Source organism: Stegodyphus dumicola, chromosome X2 (assembly GCF_044657685.1).
Source record: "Stegodyphus dumicola isolate Sdum_Otavi_A_Nest chromosome X2, ASM4465768v1".
NCBI lineage: Eukaryota > Metazoa > Arthropoda > Arachnida > Araneae > Eresidae > Stegodyphus > Stegodyphus dumicola.
The window spans coordinates 8,821,780-8,847,477 of NC_140781.1; the positions used below are offsets into that span (position 1 = coordinate 8,821,780).

General features: G+C 32.6%; 2 protein-coding genes across 4 annotated transcripts in view; one reads left to right on the plus strand and one right to left on the minus strand.

Moving 5' to 3' along the window:
- The window catches only part of LOC118205026 (RILP-like protein homolog), a 90,327-nt gene extending 65,568 nt beyond the window's left edge, over window positions 1-24,759 (minus strand). Inside the window, exon 1 of one of the 2 annotated variants that reach the window (XM_085809731.1) lies at window positions 24,247-24,759. In XM_085809731.1, the coding sequence (XP_085665857.1) occupies window positions 24,247-24,537 (291 nt within the window). In that variant the 5' untranslated portion in view covers window positions 24,538-24,759. The remainder of the gene's footprint in view (window positions 1-24,246) is intronic. The other variant, XM_085809730.1, reaches the window with a different exon arrangement.
- The window catches only part of LOC146992678 (uncharacterized), a 199,402-nt gene that overhangs the window by 167,838 nt on the left and 5,866 nt on the right, over window positions 1-25,698 (plus strand). The gene's annotated exons all lie outside the window — the stretch shown is intronic.

Sequence of the window (25,698 nt, forward strand, 5' to 3'; positions counted from 1 at the left end):
AGACAGCAAAGGGCATCATTAAGCGTGGAATTACAAAAATTGCAATTTTACCCCAAGAAGAAGCTTCCTATGTTAGTTAAGTGTTAGCTTATTATTATAAAACTTGTATTGTAACTTGTATTATGTATAAAATGTTGTATTGAATATTATTATATTGAATTAAGAGATGTTATTCGTATTGCTTTATTGTATAAGGTTGTAATTGTACAATTTTGTAGGTTATTATGGGTATTATCACACGAAATTATTGAAGTAGCCCTTCAATGCTGGGGGTATATTAAGTCATTAGGACTATTTATCTGTAAGATTACGTCATTTTTTCCTCTTCATGGCGCAGATATTCATTACAGCAACCCTGTAAACGCTTAGTCAGTTTTTTTTTATTGCTGTTGATGTTAGTAGTAAGTCATCGCTTGAAAGATGGCACGCATTTGATTAAAGTTGTCGAACAAAATATTTAGTACAGTCCACTTCTAGTTAATTTGGAATTGTTGTATAACAACGCATGCATCGCATGAACATCCAGAAACAAGGTTTTCTATGAAGAATCATCATAGAAGGTGGCTGCTGTGATATCAGCCAGGATGTTATAGGATCTTTCACTTTTTCACCATCATCAAAATGCTACCACTGAAGAATTGCTGCAAGAATAGGTGAAAGTAACTTGGCAGCAGGTCAGGTCTATACAGCAGATGAGTCATTTGTTCACAACCAAGAGACATGTCGAGATCTTGAGTCACACAGGCAGAATGGGGCTGGCACTGTCATGCAACCAAAATGACACTATCAATAAATGTGTCTTGTTTTCAATGGCACATTGCATGTGTTTCAATGTTGCAACATTAGCAGTGACATCTACGGTTTTATCTCTAGGTATGAAATCCACCAATACGACACATTTCCTGTCTCGGAAAATGGTACATATGATTTTGCATGTGGAAATGATCATTTTGAACTTCAGCCAGGTTGGTAAAATGGGATGCTTCTATTCCATTGATAGTTGTTTCAATCATGGTGTGGCATGGGAACCAAGTCTCATTGCTAGCAACAATATGGTTCAACAGATCATCCCATTCAATGACGTATCGGCTCAACTTTAACCATTAGCATCCTCTGTAAGCATTTTTAGTGCTCACTAATGGGTACAACACTTTTTGGCAACAATTTCAGACAAAATGGTGTGTGAAATTCAGAAAACACAAATGAAAGACTGAAGATTGCAAAGCATCTATTTACATGAATTTTCACATCAACTTGACAACACAGTTCATAATTCACAGTACACGGCCGGCTGCTTTTCACTTCATTGTACACATTCATTCAGCCTGAACTGAACAATTAAACCCATCCTCTAATCATTCCCTTACTCACAGCTGTATCGCTATATACATCACATATTTGCCTATGGATTTTGAATGGTTAAATTTCCTCGCATTAAAAAAAAATGCAGTCAGTAGTACCTCCTATAGCCTTGAACATCTTGAGTAGAAGATTTATACATGTCAGAATTTCACTATACAAACTTTTCTGTTATGATGCATTCCTTGGTTACTGAAGACGCAATCTTCATATTCAAATTAGTACCATTTGTCAAGTGCAGGAATTATTATATTCTGGAACTTACTTTCTGAATAACCTTCATATATATACTGACGATGCAAAACATTATGACTACCAACCCAATAACGCCTCCCCCTCTCGAGTCGATGCAGAGAGCTCTGTGAAGTACTAGCTAGGATCTGTACCGAGGCAGTCTCGACAACTGGGGCACATAATCACTGAGCTTGGTGGTTCCTTGTGACCTGTGGGTGTAGGAGGAAACTGTCCCCAGATTCGTCCGGGTGGCCCACAGGGTGAGGTGGGATAAGTTCTGAATGTAAGACCCATTAACATCGGGCTTTAGGCACCTCATGTGGTACTGGCAGGTAGCATTACTGGTGACCAGTCAAATCTCCAAGCATGCATTTCCCACCTTCTCTGAAACCCAGGAACCAGGAACTGTATGTCCGGGAAGTAGCAGTTTGTCAACAAGAGAATTTTAAAAGTCTGCTGTCTCGGCAGTGTGGGAGCCGGGGCAGTAGCAAGTGAATGTTCTTTACCTCTCTCTAGGGGACTTGCGACTGATGAACCGCCTCCTACCTAATACGGAGGTTTTTAGGGGTTACAATCTGTGTCGGTACACATAGTTAGATGACAACTTACCCAAAAATGCACTGTGTGACATCTGGCCTGCAAACCAACTGCAACTCGCCTTGGTATGGATGCCACAAGTTCTTGGTAGATGACTGGAGACAAGTTGTACCAAATAAGCAGCAATCATGCAAAATTATGGTTGTAAGCAGCGATCGTGCAAAATTGAGATATTCCGACATGGTGGTGTTTGAGCTCCGAGCTGTCACTCCATGAGATCCCAAATGTGCTCTATCAGGTTAAAATCCAGCAAATTATGTAGCTAGGACATTAATTACAATTTACCCTTATGCTCTCCAAAACAATCTAACACAATTCGATCATTGTGACATGGAGCGCTGTCCTGCCGGAAAATTCCATTCCTAGTTGAGAAGACAGATGCAATGAAAGTGTGCAACTACTATGCAGTTATGCTCAGATAGCCCGCAGCTTTCATAGTCTGTTCTACATAACTAAGGGTCCCAGAGTCGCACATGGCAATGCCCCCAAAAGCATAATACCACCACTACCATCCTGTGAACTACCTGCAGTACAGGCAGAAGCAATTGTTTGTTTGGAAGATGGCGTACCCTGTCACGACCATCGATGCGATAAATGAGAAATTGTGATTCATCTGACCAGGCAACTGTCTTCCACTTATCTATGGTCCAGTCGCAATATTCCCAGGCCAACTGTAGGCATAGGTGACAGTTATGCTCGGTCAATAGAAGTACACAACGAGGACATCTGTTACATAGTCCCATATCCAACAGTATCCACTCAACTGTGGATTCTGAAACACCTGCACTTGGACCTGCGTTGTGAGACTGATTCAGCTCTACTAAGCAGGACTAGTGACGTTCTTTTTCTTTGATGACACATGTATGTCCAACACATTTGGCGTCTACCTAGTTTCACCGTCATTTATCCACTTTGAATAAATACAGCCAAAAGTCGTTAATCCGAACTCGTCGGGACTTCGGCGATTCCGGATTATAGATCATCAGTTTAAATCTGGTAAGATGACATGCAGAAATTATAAAATTAAAAATATGAAACCGTAATTTATGAAATAAAGAACAATTATGATCTAAAGGATATCAAAATTTACAAAAAAAACGCGCTTAATATTTATTTGTTTACTTTATTAAACATTTCTTTCAATGTAAGTTGTTTAAGTTGCTTCGTTTTTTATGTGATAATACATTCTCTTTAATTCTATAAACAGACATAATTTCTTGTTCAGTTACATAGTTCCGCTGTTCAAGTCCTATAATTGCTGTGTCAAGAATACCGACTAATTTGTCAATCGAAATTTTTTCGTTTTCAATAACTTCTGTTACTTTCTTCGCTATCAGAAGCGAATTATAATGATGAGAAATTTGATTTAAATCATATCAAAGACGGAGTACATCGAGATGAAATACTACATTTAGTAAGGAATTATAAGCCAAATAAAATAAAAACATCTGCCCTGAAGATACGGATAGTGCTGACAGATCAACTTTTAATTCATTGCGCGCCGCGGCGTTAAAGATAAACAAAGTTTAGATAAACAAAGGATATGCCTTTATCCATTTTTTGCAGCAATTCCACTTTTTGTTTAATGGACTTCGAAACATACTTTCGCTTTGTAGATCCTTTACATATTAGTAAATATATATCAGAAATTTGACATAATCGAAAGTTCAAGCTTACTTTTATAAAATTGCTCTAACAGTCTGCAAAAAATAATAAGCCTAATCCAATTCGAAGATTAAGGAACAATGCAATCTGCAACATTAACCGAATTAGATAATTTTAGCTTAGCTTATACCTTCCGTCAGACGCATGCGCAGAAAGTTTGAAGCTTTGAGGTCCGGATTATAGATCATTCCAGATTATGGGTGTCCGGAATGATCTATAATCCGGTCTATAATAATGGGACTTTTGACTGTAGTAACAATGACAGATCATGAACAACCTACCAGTCATGCAGTTTCAGAGATACTCACTCCGAGTCTTTGGGTCATTACAATTTGCCTTCAATCAAATATACTTAGATGCCTTTTCCACGAGTCGCAAAAGTAAGCGATTCCTTACCTTCTCTAGCAGCTGTTAAATACCATTTCCACTCAATCACGCGCCCTCCACGCCAGATGACTTCATTGAAAAATGTGGGGATGGTCGTAAAGTTTTGGCTCAGTGTGAGATTCAATTTATTTAAAACCATAATTATGCCAAGTATTTCGGCACAATATGCTGTTAAAAATTAAAAGTAAGAAATTTAAAACCAATTTTACACAAAAACCCAAAGGAGTGAAATTCAATACCAATAAATTTCAAAATACCCAATAAATGAGGGGGAAAAAGAACTGCAGAAATGTGAAATTAAAACCTAGAAATTTACAAAAACCAGAAAAAATACAAAAGAAGAGGAATCCAATCAAATCTGATAATACATTATCAAGAGATAATGTTATGAGACCCAATTCCAATCCCACTTGAACTTGAAAACACTGCGTTTCTGTATCCAAAAATCAGCCGATGAACTAGTCTAAAGTATTTAATTATAACAGTCTACCTGAAAATTCCGAAGTCCTCCACAACACTGCATAAAAATTCCAATGTAAAATCAAGCAAAAGACACTTTCAGACTTGCACTTTTTACTGAATTCTAAATTGAAATAAAGTACAAGTAAAAAAATTCCAAATAAAAATACAAATAAATAAACCTGAATTTAAAACTTACTCAGAGAATGAAGAAAAAAATCGGTAGTGAAAAGTATTAAACACATCTAACTGACGAAAATTTCAAATTTGAATAAGCAAATAATTGTGTTTTTTCACTGAATGTATTCAGACTGCAAATTTTGAAACAAAGAACAGAAATGTTAGATTCAAAACTGACGCTTAGGATTGCCAGTTTGGCTTCACTGGCGAAACAAATGGTTAGTCTATATTTTAGGGTGCCCCTTAGATTATCGCCAAGCTGTTGTTTCATTTATCGCCAAATTGTTGTTTCATTTATGGTAACCTGAGTAGCTGAATGTTATGGAAACCCTATTCTGACGTAATTTGTTGTGTGAATGCGATGAATTTGAATGATCGGAAAATATTTGTAAGAGCTTATTTCTGCTCTGGATATCAGGAAGCCTAGCGCATTTTGCTCTGTACACCGTAAAATGGCTGTATGTTATGAGATTAATCTGAAGTTTCTGTACGATTTGGAACAAAAGGGAAAAAAAACATTAATTGACTGGTGTGTAAATGGAAGATTTACTTAGTAGTCATTATAAGTGTCCTGTTTGTTAATATCCCCATGGATACATTAAAACCAGCTTATATGTTACAACCTAATGAACTTTTATCTCCAACTTCAGAACGTGATTATACATCTGTGCCAAGTAAGCAAACATGTAAGCAAACATCTCTGTCAAGGCAGCAACTAGAACAACCTAAACAACAACACACTGTAGAAGACAAGTAAACCTTCCTGTTCATTTCAATAATGGGTTAATCTTTGGATTATGGTAACTTGGCGATATTTTGGCGAAAATTTTGCAACCAACCCTGCTACAGCAACCTGCTAGTTTTTTTTTTTTTTTTTTTTTTTGAACGCCATTTTGTTTTCACGAAGTTAAGGCCTTTTTTTTTTACTCAACATTTTTTTTTTTCCCAACAATCTGCTAGCCGAATTACGCTTATGCTAGAACTTTTATGAAATAAAAGTGCTTAATCATAACGATGATTAGGTGCGAAATTGGGACAAAGTGCAGAATCGTCCACTGCTTGCCGCGTTTTTAAGAATTGCACACACACGGTATCATCCATGTACACATCGACCTATTTTCATTTAAAAAAACATCCCAGAATTGCACAAAAATGGCATTGCGCACACTCTTTACTTTATCCATGTACACTGCTAAAGTCCTAGCTAGTAACCTTTATCGCTTTACTAAAATGTCGCCAAACTACCTGTTACCATATTCCAAAGATTAGCCTAATAATGTTATCGACTTTGCTTGAAATTGTAACTCCCTCATGTTCATTTGAAACTTAACTATATTATCAATTGTATACATAATTTCAATTTGTATATATTTGTATCAGTATATTTGAATAGATATTTGTATCATCTCTCCCACCATGTTTTCAGAGTAACGTTACTCCGTTACTGGTAGGGGAGTGATGTAGGCAACAATTATTATTGGTCGTATAACTACTGTTACTAGCTGATACAGAGATCGTCCACATTTGTACACATGGAAATTAAGTACTTTTTAAGGACCATTAATGAAAAAAATTAAGGACGTATCAGCAAATGGGAGCTAATTAAATTCAATCAACTTAAGTCTGAACTTCACATTTTTAATAACACTCTAAGAATAAAACAGATTCGTAAGTAAGATCCCTTCTTATTAAACATAATTTAATAAATTACTATAAAACAAATTTAATAAAAAATCCGCGGTTGATCTTTACAATATGCTAACTGGTAGTTTGGCGACATTTTGGAGGTGATAAAGGTTACTACCTGGCACATTCGTAATAATGTGAGCAGTACTCAGTTCCGATTACGCATTATTTTGTGTGAGGGAAATGAGAGATCATGGGATATGTCGTGATATTAATGGACGAATTACGGTTCTTTAATCGGAAAAGGGGGGAAATCGGGAAAAAATCTGGAAATTTTGTATTTGGCTTTATTCTGTGTTGTGTGAAACAGTGTTCGTGAATTTTTGGATCCCATGGCCGTAACTAAAGTGAATTTGAAATGGGTATTTATGTATGTATTAATTTAATGTATGTGCTCATTTATATTTTAAGTAGTGATTTTGAATTTAATTATATTTTAATTAAATGATAGTTATTTTGTGAATTTTATGTTTGTAGGAATTTGGTATACGTTTTAGTTGAAGTAAACGTGCATGGAAATAATTTAAATATCTGACAAAGTATTTGTAATGGTTGCGGTATGAATTCGTTGGTGACGTGTATAAAGTAATAGATGATTTAGAGGTAAAAGTTTTTGGATATTTTATTTATTTTATATGTGGAAATGTTCATTACTTTTTCGCGATCAGGTAATTTCATATATGTTCTTTTTACCGGGTTTAAAGATTGAGAAAATTGTCATGTATTTTCGTGAATTTTTTCTAATTTATGAGAAAAAAGCAGGGTACATGGATATAGTGAAGAGTGTGCGCAATGCCATTTTTGTGCAATTCTGGGATTTTTTTTAAGTAAAAATAAGTCGGCGTGTACATGGTTTAGTGATATTTTAATTAAATGATAGTTATTTTGTCAATTTTATGTTTGTAGAAATTTGGTACACGTTTAAGTTGAAGTAAACGTGCATGGAAATAATTTAAATATTTGATACTAAGTATTTGTAATGGTTGCGGTATGAATTCGTTGGTGACGTGTATAATGTAATAGATGATTTAGAGGTACAAGTTTTTGGATATTTTATTTATTTTATATGTGGAAATATTCATATTTGGAAAGGGTAAATACTTTTTCGCGATCAGGTAATTTCAAATATGTTCTTTTTACCGGGTTTAAAGATTGAGAAAATTGTCATGTATTTTCGAGAAATTTTTCTAATTTATGAGAAAAAAGCAGTGTACATGGATATAGTGAAGAGTGTGCGCACAGCCATTTTTGTGCAATTCTGGGATGTTTTTTTAAGTAAAAATAAGTCGGCGTGTACATGGTTTATGTGTATTTGTTATTTTGAAAAACGTGTAAGGATAATTGTGCACTTTTTCCCAATTTTGCAGTGAATATTTGTCATGATTAAGCAGTTTTGTTAGATAAAATTTCTAGCATAAGTGTAATTCGGCTAGTAGATTGTTGGAAGAAGTGTTCAGTAGATAAAAAGAAAAGAAACATGTCTTTACTTCGTGAAGACAAAATGGCGGCGGGAAAAAAAAATAGAGGGTTGCTGTAGGAGAGTTGGTCGCCAAAAAAAAGCCAAGTTACCATAATGTAAAGATCAACCAAATCCGCTTTACAAAAATTTATTAAATAGCATTAAATATTTTTCTTGCTATGTCAAATCTTTGAATACACAAACTTTACTACCATTTCTATAGTTTCAGCTAATCTTTACTGTAGGGTACCCTTTGATTTCTGTCTGAAAAACTGGTCATGTGGTATTGGTTGTTTGTGAAATCTGGAAGCCCGCTGCGGGAAATAGGTTTTTTTTGGCAACTCTAATGTTGATAATGTTGGCAAAACTAGACTTTGGGAAAATAGTGGTTTCTTTTTAGTTTTTGTCATTAAAAAGGGGTTATTTTTGTAAATATTGTCAAACGTGTTGTGATAAATTTAGATTTTGACTATTTTTTGTAATAGTAACCCTTTCATATAGACCCAGTTTTGGTTTTCAGTTGCTGTGTCTGTCTGCACGTGCGTGGTATGGTCTTGAATTTTGAACTTGCTATTATTTTGCATCATTTGAGTATATTTGAGGTGGGTACAAGAATGAATGTTGATTAACAGCAGATGAGCCAAAGCAATCGGAAATTTAATTGAATTGCATATGTGAAAGATGGAGGAGATGGGAAACGTGAACATATGCGTGTGAAAAAAGGTATATTAAAAAATTGATGTTTCATTTATTTATTTGTCTCTGTGTATTATTTTTTGTTCAAAGATTTGTTTAATGATTTTATGTTAGGAAATATGTATTTTGGCTATTTATTACTCTGTTGGTGTATTTTTGGTTATTTTTTCGTCTCTGTGTGTTATGACGGGGAAACTTTTTTTCTGGTTAACATCACAGTTTTAGCTTCCTGATTTTGTTTAAATGAAAATAGATCGATGTATATATGGATAAAGTTAAAGCAGTGCACAATGCCTAGTTTGTGAAATTCTCTGATTTTATTTAAAGTTAAAATAAGTCGATGTGGACATGTACACCGAATTTGTGCAAGTCTTTGAATTCTTGTTTTGGTTTTGTGCAGTGGAAGAAGGATCAGCACCATCTTGAAATTGGTGCCAATCCTTACTGGCGGCGATCTTGGCATAAAAAAAAAGAGACGATTCGCCAAGGGGTAACGTAGAGTAAATTTTAACCAACATTTTTACTCATCAGAGTTTAACTATACATATGCTACATAATATAACTTTTAGCAGTAAAAATCCTTAAACTCTTTCAATTGGTCAATTTTCTCTTTGCTATGCAGGAAATAACATGCTTATTCTTCAAACCCTAATCAGTACAGTGGTTGATGCTGGCTGCCATACCATTGAACCTGGATTTGAATCCCACGGTTGATCTTTACAATATGGTAACTGGTAGTTTGGCGACATTTTGGAGGCGATAAAGGTTACTACCTGGCACTTTGGTAATAATGTGAGCAGTACTCAGTTCCGATTACGCATTATTTTGTGTGAGGGAAATGAGAGATCATGGGATATGTCATGTGATATTAATGGACGAATTACGGTTCTTTAATCGGAAAAGGGGGGAAATCGGGAAAAAATCTGGAAATTTTGTATTTGGCTTTATTCTGTGTTGTGTGAAACAGTGTTCGTGAATTTTTGGATCCCATGGCCGTAACTAAAGTGAATTCGAAATGGGTATTTATGTATGTATTAATTTAATGTATGTGCTCATTTATATTTTAAGTAGTGTTTTTGAATTTAATTATATTTTAATTAAATGATAGTTATTTTGTGAATTTTATGTTTGTAGGAATTTGGTATACGTTTTAGTTGAAGTAAACGTGCATGGAAATAATTTAAATATCTGACAAAGTATTTGTAATGGTTGCGGTATGAATTCGTTGGTGACGTGTATAAAGTAATAGATGATTTAGAGGTAAAAGTTTTTGGATATTTTATTTATTTTATATGTGGAAATGTTCATTACTTTTTCGCGATCAGGTAATTTCATATATGTTCTTTTTACCGGGTTTAAAGTTTGAGAAAATTGTCATGTATTTTCGTGAAATTTTTCTAATTTATGAGAAAAAAGCAGTGTACGTGGATATAGTGAAGGGTGTGCGCAATGCCGTTTTTGTGCAATTCTGGGATGTTTTTTTAAGTAAAAATAAGTCGGCGTGTACATGGTTTAGTGATATTTTAATTAAATGATAGTTATTTTGTGAATTTTATGTTTGTAGGAATTTGGTATACGTTTAAGTTGAAGTAAACGTGCATGGAAATAATTTAAATATTTGATACTAAGTATTTGTAATGCTTGCGGTATGAATTCGTTGGTGACGTGTATAATGTAATAGATGATTTAGAGGTAAAAGTTTTTGGATATTTTATTTATTTTATATGTGGAAATGTTCATATTTGGAAAGGGTAAATACTTTTTCGCGATCAGGTAATTTCATATATGTTCTTTTTACCGGGTTTAAAGATTGAGAAAATTGTCATGTATTTTCGTGAAATTTTTCTAATTTATGAGAAAAAAGCAGTGTACGTGGATATAGTGAAGGGTGTGCGCAATGCCATTTTTGTGCAATTCTGGGATGTTTTTTTAAGTAAAAATAAGTCGGCGTGTACATGGTTTAGTGATATTTTAATTAAATGATAGTTATTTTGTGAATTTTATGTTTGTAGGAATTTGGTATACGTTTAAGTTGAAGTAAACGTGCATGGAAATAATTTAAATATTTGATACTAAGTATTTGTAATGCTTGCGGTATGAATTCGTTGGTGACGTGTATAATGTAATAGATGATTTAGAGGTAAAAGTTTTTGGATATTTTATTTATTTTATATGTGGAAATGTTCATATTTGGAAAGGGTAAATACTTTTTCGCGATCAGGTAATTTCAAATATGTTCTTTTTACCGGGTTTAAAGATTGAGAAAATTGTCATGTATTTTCGAGAAATTTTTCTAATTTATGAGAAAAAAGCAGTGTACATGGATATAGTGAAGAGTGTGCGCAATGCCATTTTTGTGCAATTCTGGGATGTTTTTTTAAGTAAAAATAAGTCGGCGTGTACATGGTTTATATGTATGTGTTATTTTGAAAAACGCGTAAGGAGTATGGTATTGTGCACATTTTTCCAATTTTGCAGTGAATATTTGTCATAATTAAGCAGTTTTGTTAGATAAAATTTCTAGCATAAGTGTAATTCGGCTAGTAGATTGTTGGAAGAAGTGTTCAGTAGATAAAAAGAAAAGAAACATGTCTTTACTTCGTGAAGACAAACTGGCGGCGGGAAAAAAAAATAGAGGGTTGCTGTAGGAGAGTTGGTCGCCAAAAAAACGCCTTAGTTACCATAATGTAAAGATCAACCAAATCTGCTTTACAAAAATTTATTAAATAGCATTAAATATTTTTCTTGCTATGTCAAATCTTTGAATACACAAACTTTACTACCATTTCTATAGTTTCAGCTAATCTTTACTGTAGGGTACCCTTTGATTTCTGTCTGAAAAACTGGTCATGTGGTATTGGTTGTTTGTGAAATCTGGAAGCCCGCTGCGGGAAATAGGTTTTTTTTGGCAACTCTAATGTTGATAATGTTGGCAAAACTAGACTTTGGGAAAATAGTGGTTTCTTTTTAGTTTTTGTCATTAAAAAGGGGTTATTTTTGTAAATATTGTCAAACGTGTTGTGATAAATTTAGATTTTGACTATTTTTTGTAATAGTAACCCTTTCATATGGACCCAGTCTTGGTTTTCAGTTGCTGTGTCTGTTTGCACGTGCGTGGTATGGTCTTGAATTTTGAACTTGCTATTATTTTGCATCATTTGAGTATATTTGAGGTGGGTACAAGAATGAATGTTGATTAACAGCAGATGAGCCAAAGCAATCGGAAATTTAATTGAATTGCATATGTGAAAGATGGAGGAGATGGGAAACGTGAACATATGCGTGTGAAAAAAGGTATATTAAAAAATTGATGTTTCATTTATTTATTTGTCTCTGTGTATTATTTTTTGTTCAAAGATTTGTTTAATGATTTTATGTTAGGAAATATGTATTTTGGCTATTTATTACTCTGTTTGTGTATTTCTGGTTATTTTTTCGTCTCTGTGTGTTATGACGGGGAAACTTTTTTCTGGTTAACATCACAGTTTCAGCTTCCTGATTTTGTTTAAATGAAAATAGATCGATGTATATATGGATAAAGTTAAGGCAGTGCACAATGCCTAGTTTGTGAAATTCTCTGATTTTATTTAAAGTTAAAATAAGTCGATGTGGACATGTACACCGAATTTGTGCAAGTCTTTGAATTCTTGTTTTGGTTTTGTGCAGTGGCAGAAGGATCAGCACCATCTTGAAATTGGTGCCAATCCTTACTGGCGGCGATCTTGGCATAAAAAAAAAAGAGACGATTCGCCAAGGGGTAACGTAGAGTAAATTTTAACCAACATTTTTACTCATCAGAGTTTAACTATACATATGCTACATAATATAACTTTTAGCAGTAAAAATCCTTAAACTCTTTCAATTGGTCAATTTTCTCTTTGCTATGCAGGAAATAACATGCTTATTCTTCAAACCCTAATCAGTACAGTAGTTGATGCTGGCTGCCATACCATTGAACCTGGATTTGAATCCCACGGTTGATCTTTACAATATGGTAACTGGTAGTTTGGCGACATTTTGGAGGCGATAAAGGTTACTACCTGGCACTTTGGTAATAATGTGAGCAGTACTCAGTTCCGATTACGCATTATTTTGTGTGAGGGAAATGAGAGATCATGGGATATGTCATGTGATATTAATGGACGAATTACGGTTCTTTAATCGGAAAAGGGGGGAAATCGGGAAAAAATCTGGAAATTTTGTATTTGGCTTTATTTTGTGTTGTGTGAAACAGTGTTCGTGAATTTTTGGATCCCATGGCCGTAACTAAAGTGAATTCGAAATGGGTATTTATGTATGTATTAATTTAATGTATGTGCTCATTTATATTTTAAGTAGTGTTTTTGAATTTAATTATATTTTAATTAAATGATAGTTATTTTGTGAATTTTATGTTTGTAGGAATTTGGTATACGTTTTAGTTGAAGTAAACGTGCATGGAAATAATTTAAATATCTGACAAAGTATTTGTAATGGTTGCGGTATGAATTCGTTGGTGACGTGTATAAAGTAATAGATGATTTAGAGGTAAAAGTTTTTGGATATTTTATTTATTTTATATGTGGAAATGTTCATTACTTTTTCGCGATCAGGTAATTTCATATATGTTCTTTTTACCGGGTTTAAAGATTGAGAAAATTGTCATGTATTTTCGTGAAATTTTTCTAATTTATGAGAAAAAAGCAGTGTACGTGGATATAGTGAAGGTCGCAATGCCATTTTTGTGCAATTCTGGGATGTTTTTTTAAGTAAAAATAAGTCGGCGTGTACATGGTTTAGTGATATTTTAATTAAATGATAGTTATTTTGTGAATTTTATGTTTGTAGGAATTTGGTATACGTTTAGGTTGAAGTAAACGTGCATGGAAATAATTTAAATATTTGATACTAAGTATTTGTAATGGTTGCGGTATGAATTCGTTGGTGACGTGTATAAAGTAATAGATGATTTAGAGGTAAAAGTTTTTGGATATTTTATTTATTTTATATGTGGAAATGTTCATATTTGGAAAGGGTAAATACTTTTTCGCGATCAGGTAATTTCATATATGTTCTTTTTACCGGGTTTAAAGATTGAGAAAATTGTCATGTATTTTCGTGAAATTTTTCTAATTTATGAGAAAAAAGCAGTGTACGTGGATATAGTGAAGGGTGTGCGCAATGCCATTTTTGTGCAATTCTGGGATGTTTTTTTAAGTAAAAATAAGTCGGCGTGTATTTTAATTAAATGATAGTTATTTTGTGAATTTTACGTTTGTAGGAATTTGGTATACGTTTAAGTTGAAGTAAACGTGCATGGAAATAATTTAAATATTTGATACTAAGTATTTGTAATGCTTGCGGTATGAATTCGTTGGTGACGTGTATAATGTAATAGATGATTTAGAGGTAAAAGTTTTTGGATATTTTATTTATTTTATATGTGGAAATGTTCATATTTGGAAAGGGTAAATACTTTTTCGCGATCAGGTAATTTCATATATGTTCTTTTTACCGAGTTTAAAGATTGAGAAAATTGTCATGTATTTTCGTGAAATTTTTCTAATTTATGAGAAAAAAGCAGTGTACGTGGATATAGTGAAGGGTGTGCGCAATGCCATTTTTGTGCAATTCTGGGATGTTTTTTTAAGTAAAAATAAGTCGGCGTGTACATGGTTTAGTGATATTTTAATTAAATGATAGTTATTTTGTGAATTTTATGTTTGTAGGAATTTGGTATACGTTTAGTAAACGTGCATGGAAATAATTTAAATATTTGATACTAAGTATTTGTAATGCTTGCGGTATGAATTCGTTGGTGACGTGTATAATGTAATAGATGATTTAGAGGTAAAAGTTTTTGGATATTTTATTTATTTTATATGTGGAAATGTTCATATTTGGAAAGGGTAAATACTTTTTCGCGATCAGGTAATTTCATATATGTTCTTTTTACCGGGTTTAAAGATTGAGAAAATTGTCATGTATTTTCGTGAAAGTTTTCTAATTTATGAGAAAAAAGCAGTGTACGTGGATATAGTGAAGGGTGTGCGCAATGCCATTTTTGTGCAATTCTGGGATTTTTTTTAAGTAAAAATAAGGCGGCGTGTATTTTAATTAAATGATAGTTATTTTGTGAATTTTACGTTTGTAGGAATTTGGTATACGTTTAAGTTGAAGTAAACGTGCATGGAAATAATTTAAATATTTGATACTAAGTATTTGTAATGCTTGCGGTATGAATTCGTTGGTGACGTGTATAATGTAATAGATGATTTAGAGGTAAAAGTTTTTGGATATTTTATTTATTTTATATGTGGAAATGTTCATATTTGGTAAGGGTAAATACTTTTTCGCGATCAGGTAATTTCATATATGTTCTTTTTACCGGGTTTAAAGATTGAGAAAATTGTCATGTATTTTCGTGAAATTTTTCTAATTTATGAGAAAAAAGCAGTGTACGTGGATATAGTGAAGGGTGTGCGCAATGCCATTTTTGTGCAATTCTGGGATGTTTTTTTAAGTAAAAATAAGTCGGCGTGTACATGGTTTAGTGATATTTTAATTAAATGATAGTTATTTTGTGAATTTTATGTTTGTAGGAATTTGGTATACGTTTAAGTTGAAGTAAATGTGCATGGAAATAATTTAAATATTTGATACTAAGTATTTGTAATGCTTGCGGTATGAATTCGTTGGTGACGTGTATAATGTAATAGATGATTTAGAGGTAAAAGTTTTTGGATATTTTATTTATTTTATATGTGGAAATGTTCATATTTGGAAAGGGTAAATACTTTTTCGCGATCAGGTAATTTCATATATGTTCTTTTTACCGGGTTTAAAGATTGAGAAAATTGTCATGTATTTTCGTGAAATTTTTCTAATTTATGAGAAAAAAGCAGTGTACGTGGATATAGTGAAGGGTGTGCGCAATGCCATTTTTGTGCAATTCTGGGATGTTTTTTTAAGTAAAAATAAGTCGGCGTGTACATGGTTTAGTGATATTTTAATTAAATGATAGTTATTTTGTGAATTTTATGTTTGTAGGAATTTGGTATACGTTTAAGTTGAAGTAAACGTGCATGGAAATAATTTAAATATTTGATACTAAGTATTTGTAATGCTTGCGGTATGAATTCGTTGGTGACGTGTATAATGTAATAGATGATTTAGAGGTAAAAGTTTTTGGATATTTTATTTATTTTATATGTGGAAATGTTCATTACTTTTTCGCGATCAGGTAATTTCATATATGTTCTTTTTACCGGGTTTAAAGTTTGAGAAAATTGTCATGTATTTTCGTGAAATTTTTCTAATTTATGAGAAAAAAGCAGTGTACGTGGATATAGTGAAGGGTGTGCGCAATGCCGTTTTTGTGCAATTCTGGGATGTTTTTTTAAGTAAAAATAAGTCGGCGTGTACATGGTTTAGTGATATTTTAATTAAATGATAGTTATTTTGTGAATTTTATGTTTGTAGGAATTTGGTATACGTTTAAGTTGAAGTAAACGTGCATGGAAATAATTTAAATATTTGATACTAAGTATTTGTAATGCTTGCGGTATGAATTCGTTGGTGACGTGTATAATGTAATAGATGATTTAGAGGTAAAAGTTTTTGGATATTTTATTTATTTTATATGTGGAAATGTTCATATTTGGAAAGGGTAAATACTTTTTCGCGATCAGGTAATTTCATATATGTTCTTTTTACCGGGTTTAAAGATTGAGAAAATTGTCATGTATTTTCGTGAAATTTTTCTAATTTATGAGAAAAAAGCAGTGTACGTGGATATAGTGAAGGGTGTGCGCAATGCCATTTTTGTGCAATTCTGGGATGTTTTTTTAAGTAAAAATAAGTCGGCGTGTACATGGTTTAGTGATATTTTAATTAAATGATAGTTATTTTGTGAATTTTATGTTTGTAGGAATTTGGTATACGTTTAAGTTGAAGTAAACGTGCATGGAAATAATTTAAATATTTGATACTAAGTATTTGTAATGCTTGCGGTATGAATTCGTTGGTGACGTGTATAATGTAATAGATGATTTAGAGGTAAAAGTTTTTGGATATTTTATTTATTTTATATGTGGAAATGTTCATATTTGGAAAGGGTAAATACTTTTTCGCGATCAGGTAATTTCAAATATGTTCTTTTTACCGGGTTTAAAGATTGAGAAAATTGTCATGTATTTTCGAGAAATTTTTCTAATTTATGAGAAAAAAGCAGTGTACATGGATATAGTGAAGAGTGTGCGCAATGCCATTTTTGTGCAATTCTGGGATGTTTTTTTAAGTAAAAATAAGTCGGCGTGTACATGGTTTATATGTATGTGTTATTTTGAAAAACGCGTAAGGAGTATGGTATTGTGCACATTTTTCCAATTTTGCAGTGAATATTTGTCATAATTAAGCAGTTTTGTTAGATAAAATTTCTAGCATAAGTGTAATTCGGCTAGTAGATTGTTGGAAGAAGTGTTCAGTAGATAAAAAGAAAAGAAACATGTCTTTACTTCGTGAAGACAAACTGGCGGTGGGAAAAAAAAATAGAGGGTTGCTGTAGGAGAGTTGGTCGCCAAAAAAACGCCTTAGTTACCATAATGTAAAGATCAACCAAATCTGCTTTACAAAAATTTATTAAATAGCATTAAATATTTTTCTTGCTATGTCAAATCTTTGAATACACAAACTTTACTACCATTTCTATAGTTTCAGCTAATCTTTACTGTAGGGTACCCTTTGATTTCTGTCTGAAAAACTGGTCATGTGGTATTGGTTGTTTGTGAAATCTGGAAGCCCGCTGCGGGAAATAGGTTTTTTTTGGCAACTCTAATGTTGATAATGTTGGCAAAACTAGACTTTGGGAAAATAGTGGTTTCTTTTTAGTTTTTGTCATTAAAAAGGGGTTATTTTTGTAAATATTGTCAAACGTGTTGTGATAAATTTAGATTTTGACTATTTTTTGTAATAGTAACCCTTTCATATGGACCCAGTCTTGGTTTTCAGTTGCTGTGTCTGTTTGCACGTGCGTGGTATGGTCTTGAATTTTGAACTTGCTATTATTTTGCATCATTTGAGTATATTTGAGGTGGGTACAAGAATGAATGTTGATTAACAGCAGATGAGCCAAAGCAATCGGAAATTTAATTGAATTGCATATGTGAAAGATGGAGGAGATGGGAAACGTGAACATATGCGTGTGAAAAAAGGTATATTAAAAAATTGATGTTTCATTTATTTATTTGTCTCTGTGTATTATTTTTTGTTCAAAGATTTGTTTAATGATTTTATGTTAGGAAATATGTATTTTGGCTATTTATTACTCTGTTTGTGTATTTCTGGTTATTTTTTCGTCTCTGTGTGTTATGACGGGGAAACTTTTTTCTGGTTAACATCACAGTTTCAGCTTCCTGATTTTGTTTAAATGAAAATAGATCGATGTATATATGGATAAAGTTAAGGCAGTGCACAATGCCTAGTTTGTGAAATTCTCTGATTTTATTTAAAGTTAAAATAAGTCGATGTGGACATGTACACCGAATTTGTGCAAGTCTTTGAATTCTTGTTTTGGTTTTGTGCAGTGGCAGAAGGATCAGCACCATCTTGAAATTGGTGCCAATCCTTACTGGCGGCGATCTTGGCATAAAAAAAAAAGAGACGATTCGCCAAGGGGTAACGTAGAGTAAATTTTAACCAACATTTTTACTCATCAGAGTTTAACTATACATATGCTACATAATATAACTTTTAGCAGTAAAAATCCTTAAACTCTTTCAATTGGTCAATTTTCTCTTTGCTATGCAGGAAATAACATGCTTATTCTTCAAACCCTAATCAGTACAGTAGTTGATGCTGGCTGCCATACCATTGAACCTGGATTTGAATCCCACGGTTGATCTTTACAATATGGTAACTGGTAGTTTGGCGACATTTTGGAGGCGATAAAGGTTACTACCTGGCACTTTGGTAATAATGTGAGCAGTACTCAGTTCCGATTACGCATTATTTTGTGTAAGGGAAATGAGAGATCATGGGATATGTCATGTGATATTAATGGACGAATTACGGTTCTTTAATCGGAAAAGGGGGGAAATCGGGAAAAAATCTGGAAATTTTGTATTTGGCTTTATTTTGTGTTGTGTGAAACAGTGTTCGTGAATTTTTGGATCCCATGGCCGTAACTAAAGTGAATTCGAAATGGGTATTTATGTATGTATTAATTTAATGTATGTGCTCATTTATATTTTAAGTAGTGTTTTTGAATTTAATTATATTTTAATTAAATGATAGTTATTTTGTGAATTTTATGTTTGTAGGAATTTGGTATACGTTTTAGTTGAAGTAAACGTGCATGGAAATAATTTAAATATCTGACAAAGTATTTGTAATGGTTGCGGTATGAATTCGTTGGTGACGTGTATAAAGTAATAGATGATTTAGAGGTAAAAGTTTTTGGATATTTTATTTATTTTATATGTGGAAATGTTCATTACTTTTTCGCGATCAGGTAATTTCATATATGTTCTTTTTACCGGGTTTAAAGATTGAGAAAATTGTCATGTATTTTCGTGAAATTTTTCTAATTTATGAGAAAAAAGCAGTGTACGTGGATATAGTGAAGGTCGCAATGCCATTTTTGTGCAATTCTGGGATGTTTTTTTAAGTAAAAATAAGTCGGCGTGTACATGGTTTAGTGATATTTTAATTAAATGATAGTTATTTTGTGAATTTTATGTTTGTAGGAATTTGGTATACGTTTAGGTTGAAGTAAACGTGCATGGAAATAATTTAAATATTTGATACTAAGTATTTGTAATGGTTGCGGTATGAATTCGTTGGTGACGTGTATAAAGTAATAGATGATTTAGAGGTAAAAGTTTTTGGATATTTTATTTATTTTATATGTGGAAATGTTCATATTTGGAAAGGGTAAATACTTTTTCGCGATCAGGTAATTTCATATATGTTCTTTTTACCGGGTTTAAAGATTGAGAAAATTGTCATGTATTTTCGTGAAATTTTTCTAATTTATGAGAAAAAAGCAGTGTACGTGGATATAGTGAAGGGTGTGCGCAATGCCATTTTTGTGCAATTCTGGGATGTTTTTTTAAGTAAAAATAAGTCGGCGTGTATTTTAATTAAATGATAGTTATTTTGTGAATTTTACGTTTGTAGGAATTTGGTATACGTTTAAGTTGAAGTAAACGTGCATGGAAATAATTTAAATATTTGATACTAAGTATTTGTAATGCTTGCGGTATGAATTCGTTGGTGACGTGTATAATGTAATAGATGATTTAGAGGTAAAAGTTTTTGGATATTTTATTTATTTTATATGTGGAAATGTTCATATTTGGAAAGGGTAAATACTTTTTCGCGATCAGGTAATTTCATATATGTTCTTTTTACCGAGTTTAAAGATTGAGAAAATTGTCATGTATTTTCGTGAAATTTTTCTAATTTATGAGAAAAAAGCAGTGTACGTGGATATAGTGAAGGGTGTGCGCAATGCCATTTTTGTGCAATTCTGGGATGTTTTTTTAAGTAAAAATAAGTCGGCGTGTACATGGTTTAGTGATATTTTAATTAAATGATAGTTATTTTGTGAATTTTATGTTTGTAGGAATTTGGTATACGTTTAGTAAACGTGCATGGAAATAATTTAAATATTTGATACTAAGTATTTGTAATGCTTGCGGTATGAATTCGTTGGTGACGTGTATAATGTAATAGATGATTTAGAGGTAAAAGTTTTTGGATATTTTATTTATTTTATATGTGGAAATGTTCATATTTGGAAAGGGTAAATACTTTTTCGCGATCAGGTAATTTCATATATGTTCTTTTTACCGGGTTTAAAGATTGAGAAAATTGTCATGTATTTTCGTGAAAGTTTTCTAATTTATGAGAAAAAAGCAGTGTACGTGGATATAGTGAAGGGTGTGCGCAATGCCATTTTTGTGCAATTCTGGGATGTTTTTTTAAGTAAAAATAAGGCGGCGTGTATTTTAATTAAATGATAGTTATTTTGTGAATTTTACGTTTGTAGGAATTTGGTATACGTTTAAGTTGAAGTAAACGTGCATGGAAATAATTTAAATATTTGATACTAAGTATTTGTAATGCTTGCGGTATGAATTCGTTGGTGACGTGTATAATGTAATAGATGATTTAGAGGTAAAAGTTTTTGGATATTTTATTTATTTTATATGTGGAAATGTTCATATTTGGTAAGGGTAAATACTTTTTCGCGATCAGGTAATTTCATATATGTTCTTTTTACCGGGTTTAAAGATTGAGAAAATTGTCATGTATTTTCGTGAAATTTTTCTAATTTATGAGAAAAAAGCAGTGTACGTGGATATAGTGAAGGGTGTGCGCAATGCCATTTTTGTGCAATTCTGGGATGTTTTTTTAAGTAAAAATAAGTCGGCGTGTACATGGTTTAGTGATATTTTAATTAAATGATAGTTATTTTGTGAATTTTATGTTTGTAGGAATTTGGTATACGTTTAAGTTGAAGTAAACGTGCATGGAAATAATTTAAATATTTGATACTAAGTATTTGTAATGCTTGCGGTATGAATTCGTTGGTGACGTGTATAATGTAATAGATGATTTAGAGGTAAAAGTTTTTGGATATTTTATTTATTTTATATGTGGAAATGTTCATATTTGGAAAGGGTAAATACTTTTTCGCGATCAGGTAATTTCATATATGTTCTTTTTACCGGGTTTAAAGATTGAGAAAATTGTCATGTATTTTCGTGAAATTTTTCTAATTTATGAGAAAAAAGCAGTGTACGTGGATATAGTGAAGGGTGTGCGCAATGCCATTTTTGTGCAATTCTGGGATGTTTTTTTAAGTAAAAATAAGTCGGCGTGTACATGGTTTAGTGATATTTTAATTAAATGATAGTTATTTTGTGAATTTTATGTTTGTAGGAATTTGGTATATGTTTAAGTTGAAGTAAACATGCATGGAAATAATTTAAATATTTGATACTAAGTATTTGTAATGCTTGCGGTATGAATTCGTTGGTGACGTGTATAATGTAATAGATGATTTAGAGGTAAAAGTTTTTGGATATTTTATTTATTTTATATGTGGAAATGTTCATATTTGGAAAGGGTAAATACTTTTTCGCGATCAGGTAATTTTAAATATGTTCTTTTTACCGGGTTTAAAGATTGAGAAAATTGTCATGTATTTTCGTGAAATTTTTCTAATTTATGAGAAAAAAGCAGTGTACGTGGATATAGTGAAGAGTGTGCGCAATGCCATTTTTGTGCAATTCTGGGATGTTTTTTTAAGTAAAAATAAGTCGGCGTGTACATGGTTTAGTGATATTTTAATTAAATGATAGTTATTTTGTGAATTTTATGTTTGTAGGAATTTGGTATACGTTTAAGTTGAAGTAAACGTGCATGGAAATAATTTAAATATCTGACAAAGTATTTGTAATGGTTGCGGTATGAATTCGTTGGTGACGTGTATAAAGTAATAGATGATTTAGAGGTAAAAGTTTTTGGATATTTTATTTATTTTATATGTGGAAATGTTCATTACTTTTTCGCGATCAGGTAATTTCATATATGTTCTTTTTACCGGGTTTAAAGATTGAGAAAATTGTCATGTATTTTCGTGAAATTTTTCTAATTTATGAGAAAAAAGCAGTGTACGTGGATATAGTGAAGGTCGCAATGCCATTTTTGTGCAATTCTGGGATGTTTTTTTAAGTAAAAATAAGTCGGCGTGTACATGGTTTAGTGATATTTTAATTAAATGATAGTTATTTTGTGAATTTTATGTTTGTAGGAATTTGGTATACGTTTAGGTTGAAGTAAACGTGCATGGAAATAATTTAAATATTTGATACTAAGTATTTGTAATGGTTGCGGTATGAATTCGTTGGTGACGTGTATAAAGTAATAGATGATTTAGAGGTAAAAGTTTTTGGATATTTTATTTATTTTATATGTGGAAATGTTCATATTTGGAAAGGGTAAATACTTTTTCGCGATCAGGTAATTTCATATATGTTCTTTTTACCGGGTTTAAAGATTGAGAAAATTGTCATGTATTTTCGTGAAATTTTTCTAATTTATGAGAAAAAAGCAGTGTACGTGGATATAGTGAAGGGTGTGCGCAATGCCATTTTTGTGCAATTCTGGGATGTTTTTTTAAGTAAAAATAAGTCGGCGTGTATTTTAATTAAATGATAGTTATTTTGTGAATTTTACGTTTGTAGGAATTTGGTATACGTTTAAGTTGAAGTAAACGTGCATGGAAATAATTTAAATATTTGATACTAAGTATTTGTAATGCTTGCGGTATGAATTCGTTGGTGACGTGTATAATGTAATAGATGATTTAGAGGTAAAAGTTTTTGGATATTTTATTTATTTTATATGTGGAAATGTTCATATTTGGAAAGGGTAAATACTTTTTCGCGATCAGGTAATTTCATATATGTTCTTTTTACCGGATTTAAAGATTGAGAAAATTGTCATGTATTTTCGCGAAATTTTTCTAATTTATGAGAAAAAAGCAGTGTACGTGGATATAGTGAAGAGTGTGCGCACAGCCATTTTTGTGCAATTCTGGGATGTTTTTTTAAGTAAAAATAAGTCGGCGTGTACATGGTTTATGTGTATTTGTTATTTTGAAAAACGTGTAAGGATAATTGTGCACTTTTTCCCAATTTTGCAGTGAATATTTGTCATGATTAAGCAGTTTTGTTAAATAAAATTTCTAGCATAAGTGTAATTCGGCTAGTAGATTATTGGAAGAAGTGTTCAGTAGATAAAAAGAAAAGAAACATGTCTTTACTTCGTGAAGACAAAATGGGGGCAGGAAAAAAAAATAGAGGGTTGCTGTAGGAGAATTGGTCGCCAAATTTTCGCCAAAAAAACGCCAAGTTACCATAATGTAAAGATCAACCAATCCCACATATGGTTGGGTTTATATGATTATAGCAAATCACTCTAGGGCTATCTGCCTAAGGAAGAGCTAACTTAGTGCATTTTCTAATGAGACTGGCTCATATGCACATTACACTTTGTAAAACCATTAAAATGCCCATGCAGTTAGCCCTTCACTGAAATTCTAACTCAGACCAAACTACCAGTGTTCAGAAACTTTACTGCTCAGCTACTGGAAGTTTTTAAATACCAGAGAAGGACTGGATATTTTTTTAATTAATAATAACCATATTTTTAAAACGAAAATGTTCAAGCACACGTTAAATTCTACCACAGTTACTACAATTTATATGATACGTTCAAATAACATTCAGGTCATACATCAATCTCGACTTCTCATATATCTGTCGAAATTTTCCACCATATGTTGTTATTGCGATTGGCAAATAGATATTTCGATATTTAACGTATGCTTTCCAATTAAAAAATAATACACAAAGGAAATACAGAAATGTTAAGCTAATATTATAAAAAAATGTGACAATTCACAAAACATTTTAACACAAACAATCACCGGTTCAACCACACCCACTCCTTTGACAGAAACCCTTACATACCTGGTCCAGTTTACTCCGAAATTCTGCTCGTTCTAACTTCTCATATTCCAACTGTTGTACTTTTGACTTAATATCAAACAATTCATTCTGAAGACTGTCGATCAATACTGTACTGGATTCTAAATATTCAAGTGTTACAATTACTTTCGTCATTAGTTCTCTAATAATATCAGTTCCATATATGTCTATAAGTTTTTCAAATTCTTTGCCAATATCAGCTGCCAAATCGTAGACATCTCCTACATATAGCTGAGAATCAACATGTTTAGCCATGTACCTACACTTAGACATAAAAATGTTACTTAATTTATTAAGTTGCTACATTTCGCGATTTTTTCGTCGTATATTAGCCGATTACGGTTGTGAACAATTTGTAGCACTGACGTCATGTTACTTTCATTTCACAGCTTGAATACTTTCTTTCGTACTCGCTCTACCAAAGAATTCTACAACTTTAAACTCTGCTTGTTGTCAAACAGCTGCCCATAAGCTACGAAGTATATTGATTAAAATCCCCTTTCTCTTCGTGAAACGGTGTTTGATACACCTGGGTGCCTAGACTGATGCCTAACCCCAAATCGAACATAGTTGAAAGTTTCGAAATATTTTACAAAGTAACTTATTTGAGATGTAGTAATTTCTTTAAAATTTAAATTTTGAAGATATTCACGCAATTCAAGCCTCAAAGCATTCATAACTGAATCTATGTTGTCAAGGTAATTTTGAAGCAATAGGCCTCAAGTGCGAACAAATACATACAATACACACAAGGTACAAATATACATATATAAATAAAACAAAAGAATACCGAATAATATGAGAAAGTAAATGTAAAAATCAGACTTCCATGATTACATTTGGATTGAGGAGGGACACTGGCCTTTTTTCATTATTTTATTAGTATCGTTCTTATAATCGTAATGATAAATTCTGGCCACCCAACCGGTATAGTGGTCAGCGTTGAAGACTGCCTTGCCGATGGGCACGGGTTCGAATCCCGGAGAAGGCATGGATATTTGTAGTGTTTAGTGTCGGTGCGACATGGCGGCACTCTAAATATACGGCGAGCAGAAAGTCCTCTCGTGCGGTTTGGCGGAAGGGGAGAGAAGGAGCAAGACCCTCGGACCCGTCTCCCCCCGGGGGGGTGCTCTCCATCAAAATTGGGATGGAACTGAGCTAAATCTCACTGTCACCTGAAGTGTGCTCAAGGCTGTTGCCTACGACAGGCGTAATCTTGCGCTCTTTGCCACGAGGAATTTCGTGAGCTTAGGCTGACTGCGTCAGACAAGTGAGCATAAGTAGCAACAATAACATAAATTCTGAGTTCAGAGTTACTTATAGTATGTAAACGAATGTGAAACTGTCTGGTCAGGTGGTAGTAAAAACTTATCAATGGAATTATGCCTAGTTTCTCATGAATTACATTGTTTGTAATATAATACGGTGCGCTTG